Source organism: Drosophila santomea, chromosome 2R (genome assembly GCF_016746245.2).
Source record: "Drosophila santomea strain STO CAGO 1482 chromosome 2R, Prin_Dsan_1.1, whole genome shotgun sequence".
Lineage (NCBI taxonomy): Eukaryota > Metazoa > Arthropoda > Insecta > Diptera > Drosophilidae > Drosophila > Drosophila santomea.
In genome coordinates, this window is record NC_053017.2 from 17,143,830 (window position 1) to 17,158,058 (window position 14,229).

At 41.5% G+C, this 14,229-nt stretch overlaps 4 protein-coding genes and 1 pseudogene across 4 annotated transcripts; all 5 read right to left on the reverse strand.

The window, feature by feature from the left end:
• Positions 1-3,151: 3,151 nt before the first annotated feature.
• On the reverse strand, positions 3,152-4,933 carry LOC120446562. The gene has a single exon (XM_039627581.1). The coding sequence runs from the start codon at positions 4,931-4,933 to the stop codon at positions 3,152-3,154; it is 1,782 nt and encodes a 593-aa protein (XP_039483515.1).
• Positions 4,934-5,479: 546 nt separating this feature from the next.
• LOC120446166 lies at positions 5,480-7,349 on the reverse strand. The gene has a single exon (XM_039626997.1). It carries the CDS (start codon positions 7,347-7,349, stop codon positions 5,604-5,606), a length of 1,746 nt encoding a protein of 581 aa, XP_039482931.1. The 3' UTR covers positions 5,480-5,603.
• A 495-nt stretch (positions 7,350-7,844) lies between these two features.
• Positions 7,845-9,752, reverse strand: LOC120446129. The gene has a single exon (XM_039626954.1). The coding sequence runs from the start codon at positions 9,750-9,752 to the stop codon at positions 7,956-7,958; it is 1,797 nt and encodes a 598-aa protein (XP_039482888.1). The 3' UTR covers positions 7,845-7,955.
• A 363-nt stretch (positions 9,753-10,115) lies between these two features.
• On the reverse strand, positions 10,116-11,369 carry LOC120444901. Its single transcript, XM_039624891.1, has one exon. The coding sequence runs from the start codon at positions 11,367-11,369 to the stop codon at positions 10,116-10,118; it is 1,254 nt and encodes a 417-aa protein (XP_039480825.1).
• A 794-nt stretch (positions 11,370-12,163) lies between these two features.
• LOC120444905 lies at positions 12,164-13,908 on the reverse strand (annotated as a pseudogene).
• Positions 13,909-14,229: the final 321 nt, after the last annotated feature.

The window sequence follows — 14,229 nt, forward strand, 5'->3', positions numbered from 1 at the left end:
TGTAAACATATTTTTCCTAAAGACTAATACAACATTTTCCACCAAATCGATTAAAAAGTTTTTTAGTTTTAAACAAATCGTTATGAGATTTTTATTTTTAGACTTCAATATACTTGTTTTTACATTAGATGTAACTTACATTTAGCAAAGACTTAAACCGTCTTACCAAAAAGGTTTTATATAACAGTCTACTTCAAGTTGGCAAATTTCCGTCGTTATTACTGGTTTTAAATATATGCAAAATAAATGTTATTGCAAATGTTTTGATATTTGGAAATTTAAATACATATGTATATGAACACAGCGCCAAAGCACTTATCCTAAATAAAATTATCCAAGCCGACAAGTTCTTGGTATTAGATGGTAACTATGCACGTAATTGCCTTTTTAATGATATACTAAAGAGTATAGGAGGAGTGTCTTCCATTCAGGTTGTACCCAATTTTATGTGTGAGTCCATAACTAATAATTATAATTTATAACCAACAAGCATGCCAAGCCACATAGTTGTCACATCAGCTGCGAAAAAAAGCGGAAATTTAAATCACAAAACTTCCTGCCCTCGAGTACCGTTGAAAACGAAAGGGACTGACCGACTGACTGTCGCACTTGACACCTTGGCCGGCACTTAATGCACAAATGGCATGTTCATTTGTTGTTAAGGGGCAACAAATGGGTATCCATCCCATTAAAAACTTGTTGCTACGCCTCTTGGCCGGAGTCGGAGTCGGAGCCGTAACATGCAACCACATGTTGCCAAGTGGAATGGAATGTGTCTCTGGTGGCTTGTTTAAATCTCATTTGAATTCTAATTGAGATTGGTTCTCATCGCAACTTTCATTTTGTAATGCTTCGAATTGATGCCAACAAGATTGGCCCCATTTCGTTGGGGGTCTGTGATTAATTTGGCTAATTAACGTACGACTTCCAAGTGCCAGTTGCTGTTTTTGCTGTTTTAGCTGTTTTTGTTGTTTTTAAGTGAGCTCTTGGGCCGCATAATTAATACGTTACGTATACGCATTGGTGTCGCTGCGGGAGGCGCCACCGGGCGCCACAGATCGGCGACCCAGCAGCCAAATTAAAGTTCAAAGTGCTCCACAGCCATGGTAATTGGAGTTTCGGCTTGGAGTTGTGGGAAGCAACCGTTGAGCCGCTGAAAGGTGGCAACTGTTTTGCCAATCTTCGCTAAAACTCCCTAATGGCTTTGAGCGACAAAAACTAGGAAGGAAATAAGTTACTCTGCGGCTCAGTGGGATGGGGCCTTTGTTTTAGTCACCGAAAACTAAAGAAAGATGGAGCAAAAAGAGCCAGATATATGCATATATACATACTTACGACGCTGAGCCAGACGAGATTTTCGAATTTCATTTCGTGTGCGACCTTAAAATACGAGTTTGTAAAAATGCAGCGAGTCCGGCATTGAAACAGATTAGTTTCTTCGGTCGAAAAAATTAACACCTCTTAAATTTGAAATACTCTTTTATTATCGCCACCGAAAATTATGCATTTTCAGCACATTTGTGAAATGCTTAATGGCCTGAGGTCGAATTAGTTGGCTCTTAAGTGTTATGAGCCGCAACTGGATTGAAATACGAAGCGCCCCTTCAAGAGTCCGCAAATATGTTTCTGTGTAAATAGCAGAAGTGCTCGATAAATAATTTTTTAAAATTACTCTATTCAATAATGAGTGCGGCTGAAGCCCCCAACGAGGTCTCATTAAAGCGCGTACAACAATAAAAGACAAAAAAAAAAGGGTTAAAAACTATTAAACCACTAACAGACATTGTTCCACATGTGAGTCGACTGCGGTTAAGGTGCCAGCCATAATGACTCGGGCCGCAGAAATCTATTAAATCTAAATGACCCTGAAGATCACACAGGCAGCCAAGAAATGGTCGACTAACGATCACCATCCATCAATGGAAATGGGCAGTCAACGGCGGATAATAACAGAATTGGGATTGGGATTGGGATTGCAATTGAAAAATGTCTGCCATAGATTTTACGGATTATGGTCTGTTTGCTACTTTCGTTTCGCTTCGCTTCGAAAGCCTTGCAAATGTCAAAAGGTTGTGTAATTCCGATGATTGCGTTGAGCTTGCGTCAGTGCCATAGGATGAGCACAGGTCGGATCTGATCGGATCGGATCGGATCTGATAGGATTAGGTCGGATCAGAGCTGGAGCAAGTCCACGACTTCCCATGACAAATTGATCAGCCTGGGAAGCGTAATGATGCCACATTATCATACGTTTTTCACCGTGATTTATGATCCAGTTCGAGCGATTTTAAAAGAAGAACTTCGTTAACAACTAAATCGAAAGTGAAAGATTTCACGATACCGGCTTGGCAATGACAATGCCAACCCATTGTCTCACCCACTACATCGCTTTTGGGGGTTAACCGGTTACCCAATGCCCCATCCCCATCGCCAAATCCGAATCCAATTTCAATTTCAGTGCCCCAGGTCCAATCAGCACGCGTCAAAAGTGGCGCCAAAGTGACGAACTCAATTATGATTCGGATGGAATATGCACAAATGTCCATCCAAATGAGCACAAACTAAGGCGGTTTTATGGCGGTAGCCATATGCCAGTTAGGGTTTTGCATAATCCCCGGTTCCTGCTGAGACACCCGCATTGTGGTCTGCTTATGGTCGTCTTTATGCAAGAGCCAATTATGTGAGATGTCATCAAATATGTGACCAGTTCATTGGGTCGACGACTCATCATACCTGGTGGAATGCACATTTCCAACCGCGGGGGTTTTCACAATCGTATCGCAGATATGTATGATATACACAGATAGGACCGATTGTCTCTTAAAACCACATCAAAATCAATATCGCGTATCGATCAACATCCAAAATCAAAAAATCCAAAATTGAGCATTGTCTCAATGTTCGCAACCTCCGATGTGATTATTCGGATACATTTGAATAACAACGACAACAATAACCACAGCTTCTCCATATCCGCTATCATTTATTGTGCGGAGGTGGCTAATCCCAATTCAACATTTCTTTGTTTGCTTTATGGCTTTTGGCGAAGGTTGAGCAGAGTGAGTTTAGCCATGCTAGCGAATCTTTTTATTTAATTATGTTGCAAACATTGCGATTTCCAAATTAACAAAAATCTTTTTCGATAAACCATTTAATTTCTAACCCCAAACCAGTTGGTAAGTCTTAACCGCTGCATCCAACTTGGAAATCCCAGCAGCTCCAGTCCAAAGCAACAGCAACTGATGCCCAGTCCAGTCAAGTACATGCCGAACACCCAGGAGAGATCTTCTACTTCAATGTAATCAGCTAACTGCGGTGGAATGATATCTTCCATGGTTCTAAATTTTAGTCTCACCATATCCGAGAAGCTCTCATCGACCCAGTACTTTGATAAACCGAACTCATTTTGTTGCCGCATGTGTTCCTCAAAGATATCGCGATAGGGCAGGTGTCGTCTTATGGGGAAACTAAAGATGCCGATAGGATTTAGGCAGACTTCCTCTGAGTAATAAAACAGTGGGAATGTGAAGAGCTTCTGCTGCTCCTTGACGGCAACCCAACTCAAGGCGGTCATCGGGTACATATAGCTGTCATCGAAGGAGTCTCGCAATTCTTCCAGTTGGCCGGGGTCATCGAAGACCACCACGTGCTCCCTGCTCACGTTCAACAGTCGCAGCAACTCTATATCGTACCCTCGAATGGCCAGCTTGAACCTGGAATTCTGCAGATCGGCGAAGGAACTTATCTTCGGATCAAATGGAGGACCCCACATAAAGGACTGCAGGTAAGCCACATACATTGTGGTGGAGATTAAGCTGGAAAAGCAGACCAGCATGATAATCAGTTTTAGTTTTCTGTTGGATTGGCGGGGAAAAGGAAAAGGCTGAGCCAAAAATCCCCTCAAACAGATATCGTTAAACAGGACATTAACAGGACTCAGACTACGCCAGGACCTTTCCTTGATGTAGATCAGCAGCACTGAGAAAATGTAAAATGTAGCAAAGAACATTATGAGGACCGGTGGATCCACAATCCCCATGTATATCTCACTATAGGGCATCATGTCCGGAAGGGGAACCATGAAGCAGTTCGAAGTCATCATGTACGGATAAGAGAGCGTATCGAAGTTGTCCATTGCGAAGTAGGCGGCGTAGCTCATGCCAATATCCACGAGATTTTCCGATGCCCATTTCGTAATATTGTAAAAAGATGTTTTCCTTCCGTCTTCTTTCAATTTTTCCTGCATTTCCAAGGTGGCATTAATTTTCTCGACAAAATTATTCAATAAATTCGATACATATCCAATATATTTCAATTTGCCAGTTTTGGGATCCTGGTAAGCCATAGATCCAGGAACCATGTTGTATGTGACTGATTTGATCGATGCTCCTTGCATGTTTCGAAAGTGGTTTACATATATGGGTTTACCCTCGTATAGATACACTTTTTCATAGTTTCGTTCTTGAAATAGCCGACAGGCGTATACAATCCCAAACTGATGGAAGTTGTTGTTCACCATGGCTACATTATGTTGATCCTTCTGGGAATAGAATTCGCATACGGAGCTCGGTGTTATATTTCCTTTCAAAAGGATCAATCGCCTGTTCATTTGCAGCTTCATCAGAGTTCGATAGTTCTCCTCCCTCTCGGCTTGAAACTCACAGCTGAGAATAAGAGTTAGGCTACTGTAGTTCCATTTAAAGGCAGTGCTACCCGAAGAAACCAATACTGTGGGGACTTGCAGTCTCCTGGACAAGGAACTAAAAGCGCAATCTTCTCCATAAATTAATAGAGTGTCGACGTACTGCTCCTGTTGCAATCTCAGAAGAAGGCTCAGTAGTCGTTCCTCTAAATTGGAATGACTAGTAGTAACATCCAAAATCTGAGCCTCTGAATATCCAAGGCAAAGCAAAATTATAATAAACCGAACCATGGTGCAAGAGTTACTATTGCAATTTCCCAATGAACAAACTATTTTGTACTTAAATGTCCAGTGAATGTCGATCAGGCATGCCATTTGTGTGTTTTCCATATTGTGTTAACTTGGCTGAATGTTAAAGGTGTACCTAATGGCCCAGTTAATTTGTAGTTGCATTAAAAATACATACATTTCGTGGAGTCAACAAAAAAATTGTACTTGTCAACGCCTGTGACCTTTTATATCCCTTAGTATAAGGCTATTCGATTTCTTTATAAGATCGATGAAAACATTACCTACTGAACAAATATAGGCATAATAAAAAAGGAAGACATATCCATATAAAGTATTTACTGATACGATATTTGTAAAAGAAACGATTTCATATTTCTGAACGATATATGTAAAAAAACGATTTCATTGGTGCTAAACACATTTATTAAGAAAATTAATAATTTGTATAAATTTGTTTTGGTATTTAAGCAAATCGTCTTTTTGGATTATGTCTGAATAATTTATAAAGAATCCCTTCTTTATGTACCAAATTTACGACGTCTGTTTCAGAGTGTTTTTGAATAATGTAGAGTGTGAAGGATAGAGTGAATAATGTATTATAGCAAAATTGGTTAATAATGCAAAGCAATATTAAATAAAATATCCTTATAATATATACTGAGAGTATTCATTAGTTTCTCCAGTACTTTTTGGGTCCTAGCAGCTCAAAGATAAAACAGCATAGACCCATACCCATTCCAACAAAGTACATAGTGAAAGCCCAGTAGAGATTATGTACTTCTATGGTATCATCCTTGGGAGGGGGACTTAAATCTTCAACCGAGGTGAGATTTGCTTTTACCATATCGTTGAAGCTCTCATCAATCCAGTTCTTAGTAAACCCGAACTCCTTCTGGCGCAGCATGTGCTCCTCGAAGATGTCGCGGTAGGGCAAATGACGTCTTATAGGAATACTTAATATGTCGAAATGATTAAGACAGAAATCCTCTGTATATTTGAACATATTGGTACTGAAGAATTTCTGTTGCTCGCTGAAGGTGAACCACTGCAGAGCCGTCACCGGAAATAAGTATTCGGTATTAAAGGATTTTCGCAGCCGAGCGAAATCATCGTGTTGAAAGATCTCCACTCCCTCCAAGCTCACATTTAGGGACTCCAGAAACTCTCGTTCGTAGATGTTAATGGCCATCTTGTATCTGGACTTTTTCCAATCGTCAAATGACGTTAAGAATGGTTCGATGGGCAGACCCCACATAAAGGACTGCAGGTAAGCCACATACATTGTGGTGGAGATTAAGCTGGAAAAGCAGACCAGCATGAAAATCAGTTTCAGTTTTCTGTTGGATTTGCGGGGAAAGGGAAAAGGCTGAGCCAGAAATCCTCTCAAACAGATATCATTCATCAGGACACTAGAGAAGCTCAGACTTCGCCAGGACCTCTCCTTCATGTAGATAATTAGCACGGAGCATATGCAGAATATTATAAAGAGCATTATCAGAACGGTTGGTGCCATAATCGCCAGGTAGACGTCACCAAATGCCATCTCATCCGGCATGGGAACCATGAAGCAGTACGAGCTCATTAGGTACGGATACGAGATTGAGTCGTAGTTCGACATTTTAAGCGTCCTAGCCTCGCAAATACCAATGTCCAGAAGGTCCTTCGAGATCAAATCCGTAATGTCCACGAATGATAGGTTTCTCTCCTGGATCAAATCCTCCTGCATTTCCATAGTGGCGTTAACCTTCTCAACGAAGTGGTTTATCAACATGGCCACATAGCCCTTATACTTCTCCTCACCGGTTTCATCATCACGATAAGGTATGGTTCGCGGTGTCTTTTTGTCGGTTAATGTTCTTATTACGTTTCCATGCATGTTGCGAAATTGGTCTATGTAAATCGACTTGCCGTCGATTAGATTCAGTTTTTCGTAGTTTTGATGTTGAAATAGGCGACAGGAGTATACCACTCCGAACTGGTAAAAGTTTTCCTTCACCATGGCTATATTATGTTGCTCCTTTCGAGAATAGAAATCGCACACAGACTCGGGTTTTATATCTCCTCTAAGAAGGATAAGGCGCCTGTTTATTTGCAGCTTCATCAGTGTTCGATAGTTTTCTTCTCTCTCGGCTTGGAAACTACAACTGAGTATCAGTGTTAGGCTGCTGAAGTTCCAATCGAAGTTGGTGCTACCCGAGGAGACCAGCACTGCAGGGACTTTCAGTCTTTCAAACAGAGAAGGAATGGCACAATCTTCTCCATAAACTAAAAGCGTGTCGTAGAACTTCTCCAGTTGCAATCTTACGAGCAGACCAAACAATCTGTCCTCAAAGTCTAGGTAACTGGTATTGGTGACATCCAACAATTGAGCCCTGGAATTTCCAAGGCAGAGTAAAATGATTATTAGCCAAGCCATGGTGCTAAAGTGACTGATGGAATTCTGGTGCATTCATCACATTTTGTAGCCCACACGCCTGTGAATTGGCTCAAAAGTGTTGGTGGGGCATGCAATTCTCATGTTTCACGTATTGTGTTTACATGCCTTAATATTCAGAGCACACTCTAAAGTGCACTTAATAAGTGGCTGGCTGTAAACGACTATATTTCGCGTGTAAACAATTAACTAGTCGCTAAATGTCTTAACTCCAGTCCTTAGTTTGATCAATATCAATTTGATATTACGAGGTTGCTAACTGGAAGACATTTCTCTTGATTACAAAATTACATTTTTTGTAATTATTATTAAAATGAACGATTGACCAGTTTTATTTCCTAACTATTAAGTTACAAAATCTGTTTCCTTTATTTTTCAAAATTAACGTAGATATATATTTTGAAGTTGTGTTTCTTATTTGAGTAATAAAATTCTCTGGTCCCCGTATTTTGTAATGAAAAATTGTATTGGCCAAGGTTAAGGACCTTTTTGATTTATTTCCAATTTATCAGAATAAAATAAAAATACAAGCAAAGTATTAATTTGTATCTTGATGGTCTTAAATATATTGCTAAAAATAGGACGTGCTTAGGTGCTTAGAACTTGTTGGTTTCTAAAGTTCATCCTGCGTTTCCACATGTCCACTCCAATTTCCAATAAGAAGCAGAGAACACAGAGTACAACAGCAGCCAGGTAGATTTTTAGTATCCACGAGATGTCATCCATTAACAGGCTTGGAGTGTAAGCTAGTGGCCTACTCAGATCCTTGAGAGGCGTCAGATCAAGTCTCACCATGTCGAAGAGGCTGTGGCTCATCCAATAGTTCACAAAGCCGAACTCATGCTGCTGCATCATGTGCTCATCGAAGAGATGGCGATATGGCAGGTGTCTGCGCAGGGGAACCGACAAGAAGATCAGTCTGGAGAAGCACAAGTCCCTCGCATAGTAGAAGACGGGCTCCTTGAAAAACGTCTGCAGTTCCGCGTAGGATCTCCAGCGATCTCCGGTTACCACATAGTTGTAGCTCAGGTTGAAGTCGTCGCGCAGCTTATAGACCTCCGGCATATTATCGAAAATTTCTAAATCTTCAACGCGAATCTCCCTGAAGTGTGAATTATTGGTCTTGATTAAACCATTAACCTCCAGTGCAGGCATTGCAATTCTTCGGTTATAGCTACCAATATCTTCGAATGAGCCGATTTCTGGTTCAGATGGCGGGTTCGTGAAGTAGGATTGCAAGTAGGCATCGTACATCGTATTAAGCATAATGCTTGCAAAGCATAAAATGGTAAAAATCAGCCTCAGCTTTTTGCTAGCATTCAATGGAAACGGAAAGGATTGGCCCAGGAGTCCTCGCAGGCTCTTATCATTTAGTAATATATTTGCTAGACTTAGATCCTGCCATGACATTTTCTGACTATAAATTAGCAGGACAGAAAGCAGGCAGAACAACACAAAGATTATTCCCAGGACGAGCGGATCAATTATCATGGCATACACTAAATTGTACGGCAACTTTGCGGGAACCTGAACCATCAGGCAGTACGATGTCAGAATGTACGGATAACTGGAAATGTCTATGAATGTCATTCGAAATGACGATTCTAGGGTGATCCCAATGTCCAGCTGTTCGTTTTCCACCATACCTAAAATTTCCTTTACGATCAATTTATTGGCCAAAACTTCTAGTTCCAAGGTAGCATTTACTCTCTGAGCGAAAGTGTTTACTAAATTAGCCACATAGCCTGTTGTCTTCCTTTCACCAGTCTTTGCATCCACATAAATCATGGAACGCGGAGATAAGAGATCTGCCGCTGTTCGGATGGGTTTTCCTTGCATATTCCGGAACTGCTCTATAAAAACTGGTTTACTATCCAGTAAACTCACTTCCTCGATGTTAGGATCCTTAAAGTGGCGACAGGCATAGATAGTTTTCGATCTATCGAAGTCTTCTGCTATTGCAGCTATATTGTATTGTTCCTTCTGTGAATATCTTTCGCACACCGAATGCGGTTTAGTAACTCCTAGTAGATATACTAACCTCCTGTTTAATTGCAATTTTACGAGAGTCTCGTAGTTTGTCTCATTTTCCTCTTCAGGACCACAGCTCAATATCAAGGTTAGGCTGCTGAAGTTCCAATCAAAGTTGCAGCTGCCCGAGGACACGAGCACTGTGGATACATTCAAACGCCGGGATGTTGAATGAAAAACACAATCGTCTCCATAGAGAAGCAGTGTGTCATAGAACTGCTCCAATTGTAATCTCACGAGTAGACTGAATACTCTATCCTCCAAGTGTGGGCTACTATTATGAATGTACGAGTAGTCCAGAAACCGTGCACTTGAATTCCCAACGCAGAGAAGAAGGATAATAAGCCACGCCATGGTTTTCGCTTAACTGTGGCTAGTCCTGTGCTTCTCTGACATTTTGTACTGTAAATATAGATTAAAATTTGAACTGGCATGCACTTTTCATGTTTCTCATATTGTGTTGACATGCTACTGGGGGCAGCTTACAACTCTTGATTGGGAAATTACCGGTTGTATTATACTCCAGAAACTAAATGTTTCCCTTTTGTTAATGGTTTTGAACCCCAACTCCCACCGGCCTTACATATTTTTCACAATAAGTATACAAACGGCTAGTATAATGACTTTCTTTCATACCACGTGAGAACCGTTTGTGTAAATCAATAATAATTTGATTATAATCATCAAAAGTTTAATAAAAGTAAGCAATATAAGGATTTAATTTGTAAAGATCTTTGAAATATATAATTTAAAGCGACTCCAGTGATTCGAAGCTCCCAGAATCTCCAGTGCAAAGCAACAGCAACAGATGCCCAGTGCCAAGGAGTACAAGCCCAGAATCCAGTAGAGATCATCCACATCGATGGCCAGTTCCTCTAGAGGCTCTCTCAAGTCCGCATGTGGTGTAAGTTCTAGCCTCAACATGTCCAAGAAGCTGTGATCGATCCAGTGATTCAGCAACCCAAACTCCTTCTGCTGCAGGATGTGTTCTTCGAAGAGATGGCGATACGGCAGGTGACGTCTGATGGGAAAGCTTAGTATGTTGTCGCGGCTAAGGCAGATTTCATTGGAGTAGTAGAATACGGGATCGAATAGGAGCTTTTGCTGCTCATCGTAGGTGCCCCAGCGCACACTGTTCACCGGAAAGGCATAGCTGCTATTGAAGGACTCCCGCAACCTAACGAATTCATGATAGTCCTTGAAGATCTCGACCCGCTCGTTGCTCACGTGCGGAAGGATTCGATTGTTCTCGAATCTCAGCATATCCATCTCGGCCCAGTTCATGGCAATCTTGTACCTGGACCCTTCCAAATCGCCAAAGGTACGCATCATCGGCTGTGGTGGTGGGCTGTACAAGAAGGCCTTCAAATAAGCTCCATACATGGTGGTGGTCATTAGACTAGCAAAGCATAGAAGCAAGCACATCAGCTTCAGTTTCCTGCTGCTTTGACGGGGAAAGGGAAAGGGCAGACAGAGGAAGCCCCTCAAGCACATATCGTTCAGCAGGACACTGGTCAGACTCAAGGACCTCCCCTGGATGTAGATCAGCAGCACCGACAAGATGCAGAATATAAGAAAGATCAGAGCCAGCACATCGGGGTCAATGATCACCCCGTACACCTCGTTGTAGGGAATCCTGTCCGGAAGAGGCACCATGAAGCAATAAGAGCACATCAAATAGGGATACGTGAACGTATCGAAGTTCGTCATTTCCCCAGTGGTGTCCACGCTCATTCCGATATCCAGCAGATCGTTTGCAGTCCACTTCGAAATATTCACAAAGAATATTTTTCCCTCCACCTCGGCCAATTCGGACTGCATGTCCAGGGTTGCGTTAACCTTTTCAATGAAGTTGTTCAGCAAATTGGCCACGAAGCCAGTCCACTTCTTCTCGCCAGTTTTTGGATCCTTATCCACCATGGATCGTGGTGCCAAGTTATCGGTGATCGTTCTGATCGGAGCTCCATGCATGTCTCGAAATTGGTCTATGAATATTGCTTTGCCATCGTCGATACTTACTTCTTCATAGTTTTGGCCATGAAATAAACGGCAGGAGTATATTAAACCCGACTGCGGGAAGTTTTCTCTCACCATGGCTGTGTTATATTGCTCCTTTTTTGAGTAGTACTCACATACAGACCCTGGCTGGACATCATCATGTAGAAAAATTAAACGCCTGTTTGTTTGTAGCTTTATAAGTGTGCGGTAGTTCTGCTCCCTCTCTACTTCGAACCCACAACTTAGTATCAGTGTTAGGCTGCTGTAATTCCAATCAAAGCTAGTACTTCCCGAAGAAACCAGAACAGACGATACTGGTAATCTTGTGGATAGAGCAGGAAACGTGCAATTCTCTCCATAAACTAAGAGAGTGTCGTAGAAACTTTCCGATTGCAATCTCTGAAGAAGGCTCAATATTGCATCCTCAAGATCTCGGTTACTGTTACCGACTAAAGCCGAAAGCTGAGCCCAAGCACTTCCAGTGCAAAGAAGAAGGATAATCAACCAAGCCATGGTCTAATTGTAACTGCTGGAATCCTCGAGAGTCTCGTCAATTTTGTATTTCAGCCGGACTTACATACTTCCAATCTGTCACGCAATTTACGTGTTCTTTACATTGTGTGAAGTTCAAAACAAGTACGGCTTGCGTGTAATCTGCAAATAAAAAGTTCATTTTGGTATGAGGTGCATATTTTGTAACTGATCTATGTAACGTTCTGCATATCGGAACCTACCTTTTAAAAGGATAGGTTACGGATAAGATTTGATTAATTCAATTCTCGCCAACGCTTCCATTTTTCCCATCCTATTTCCGACATAAAGCAGAAAACACACAGCAAAATGGCGACGAGATAAAGTTTCACTATCCAAGAGATGTCCTCCATCAGAAGGCTTGGACTGTACGGCTTTGGCTGACTAAGGTCCTCGAGAGTCGTTAGACCAAGTCTCACCATGTCAAAGAAGCTGTGGCTCTTCCAGTACTTCACCAAGCCGAACTCCTGCTGTCGCATCATATGCTCATTGAAGAGGTGTCGATAGGGCAGGTGTCTCCGCAGGGGAATGGAAAAGAAGATCATGCGCGAGAAGCAGAGATCATTCGAGTAGTAGAACATTGGCTCCTTAAAGAGTTTCTGCTGCTCCTCATAGGAGCTCCAACGGTCTTCAGTGACCAAGTAGTTATAGCTAAGGTTGAAGGTATCACGAAGTGCGAACAATTCCCGCGCACTCTCATAGAGGCGTAGGTGCTTTTTAGGAATTTCGAGAAATTTTGTGTTGTTGGTGCTATTCAGCACACTTGCCTCAGTCGCAGTGATGACAGTCTTATGGCGAAGCTTACCAAGGTCCTTGAAGGAACGAATGTACGGTTCAGATGGCGGGTCCGTGAAGTAGGATTGCAAGTAGGCATCGTACATCGTATTAAGCATAATGCTTGCAAAGCATAAAATGGTGAAAATCAGTCTCAGCTTTTTGCTAGCATTCAATGGAAACGGAAAGGATTGGCCCAGGAGTCCTCGCAGGCTCTTATCATTTAGTAATATATTTGCTAGACTTAGATCCTGCCATGACATTTTCTGACTATAAATTAGCAGTACAGAGAGCAGGCAGAACAACACAAAGATTATTCCCAGGACGAGCGGATCCACAATTATGGCATACACCCAATTATAAGGCACCTTATCTGGAATCTGAACCATAAGACAGTATGATGTCAAAAGGTAAGGATAGCTCGCCGTGTCAAGATTTGTTGAATATAATGAGGCCTCTAAAAAAACGCCCATATCAAGCTCCTCGTCCTTAGCCATCCTTGATATCTCTGTGATGCTCGTTGAAGTATCCAGAATGTGTAACTGCAAAGTGGCATTCAGTTTCTGTGCAAAGTTAGTGATTAAGTTTGCTACATAGCCAATCATCTTCGTTTCACCGTCCTTTGCATCCTGGTACAGCATGGATCGAGGTGGCAAGAGATCAGGCACAATTCTGATTGCTTTTCCCTTCATATTTCGAAATTGTTCTATAAAGATAGGCCTCGCCTCTGATAAATGTACTTCTTCTATATTTGGATCTTGAAAATAGCGACAGGAGTATATGACATTTGACTCGCCAAAGTTGTCTTTAACGAAGGCTACGTTGTATTGATCCTTTTGGGTGTATAAATTACATATATTACTTGGATGAATATCGCCTTTCAATAAAACTAGTCGTCTGTTCCGTTGCAGCTTAAAAGCAGTGCTATTAGATCCTCCTCTTTCTATGCCAAGTCCACAACTAAGTATCAAGGTGAGGCTGCTAAAAATCCAATCAAAATTCATGGTATCCGACAGCAGCACTACGGCAACATCTAAATTTCTGGTTAGCGAATGAAATTCACAATTCTCTCCATAGACTAGCAGTGTATCGTAAAACTCCTCCTGGCGCAGTTTTAGAAGAAGGCGAAGTAACTCGTAATCCATGAGGCTCTGGTTTTGGACGGAAAATATCCCAGGAAGCAGAGTAATATGACCAACCATGTCATTGCCTTAAAACAAACTGTTTTAATACGTTGTATTGTGCTCCTTTTTGTTTCATTTATCGTTTATTTAAATGGCTTTCATGTGAAATACACATATAAGGGCCTTACATGTTTGAAACTTATCCCAACGATTTACAGTGATGTTAGCCTTGTAAAAAATGAATCATTAAAATGTTAGTTGGAAAGGGCCAACAGTTTTAAACCATATCGTGTAAAAATCTGCAGGCGTGACAAGTGGTATTCCAATTTGTTCTGCATTTTCCTGTCGTAAAATACCATCAAAGGCACAACGACTGTAAGCCGTAACTCTATTTCAAAATGTAG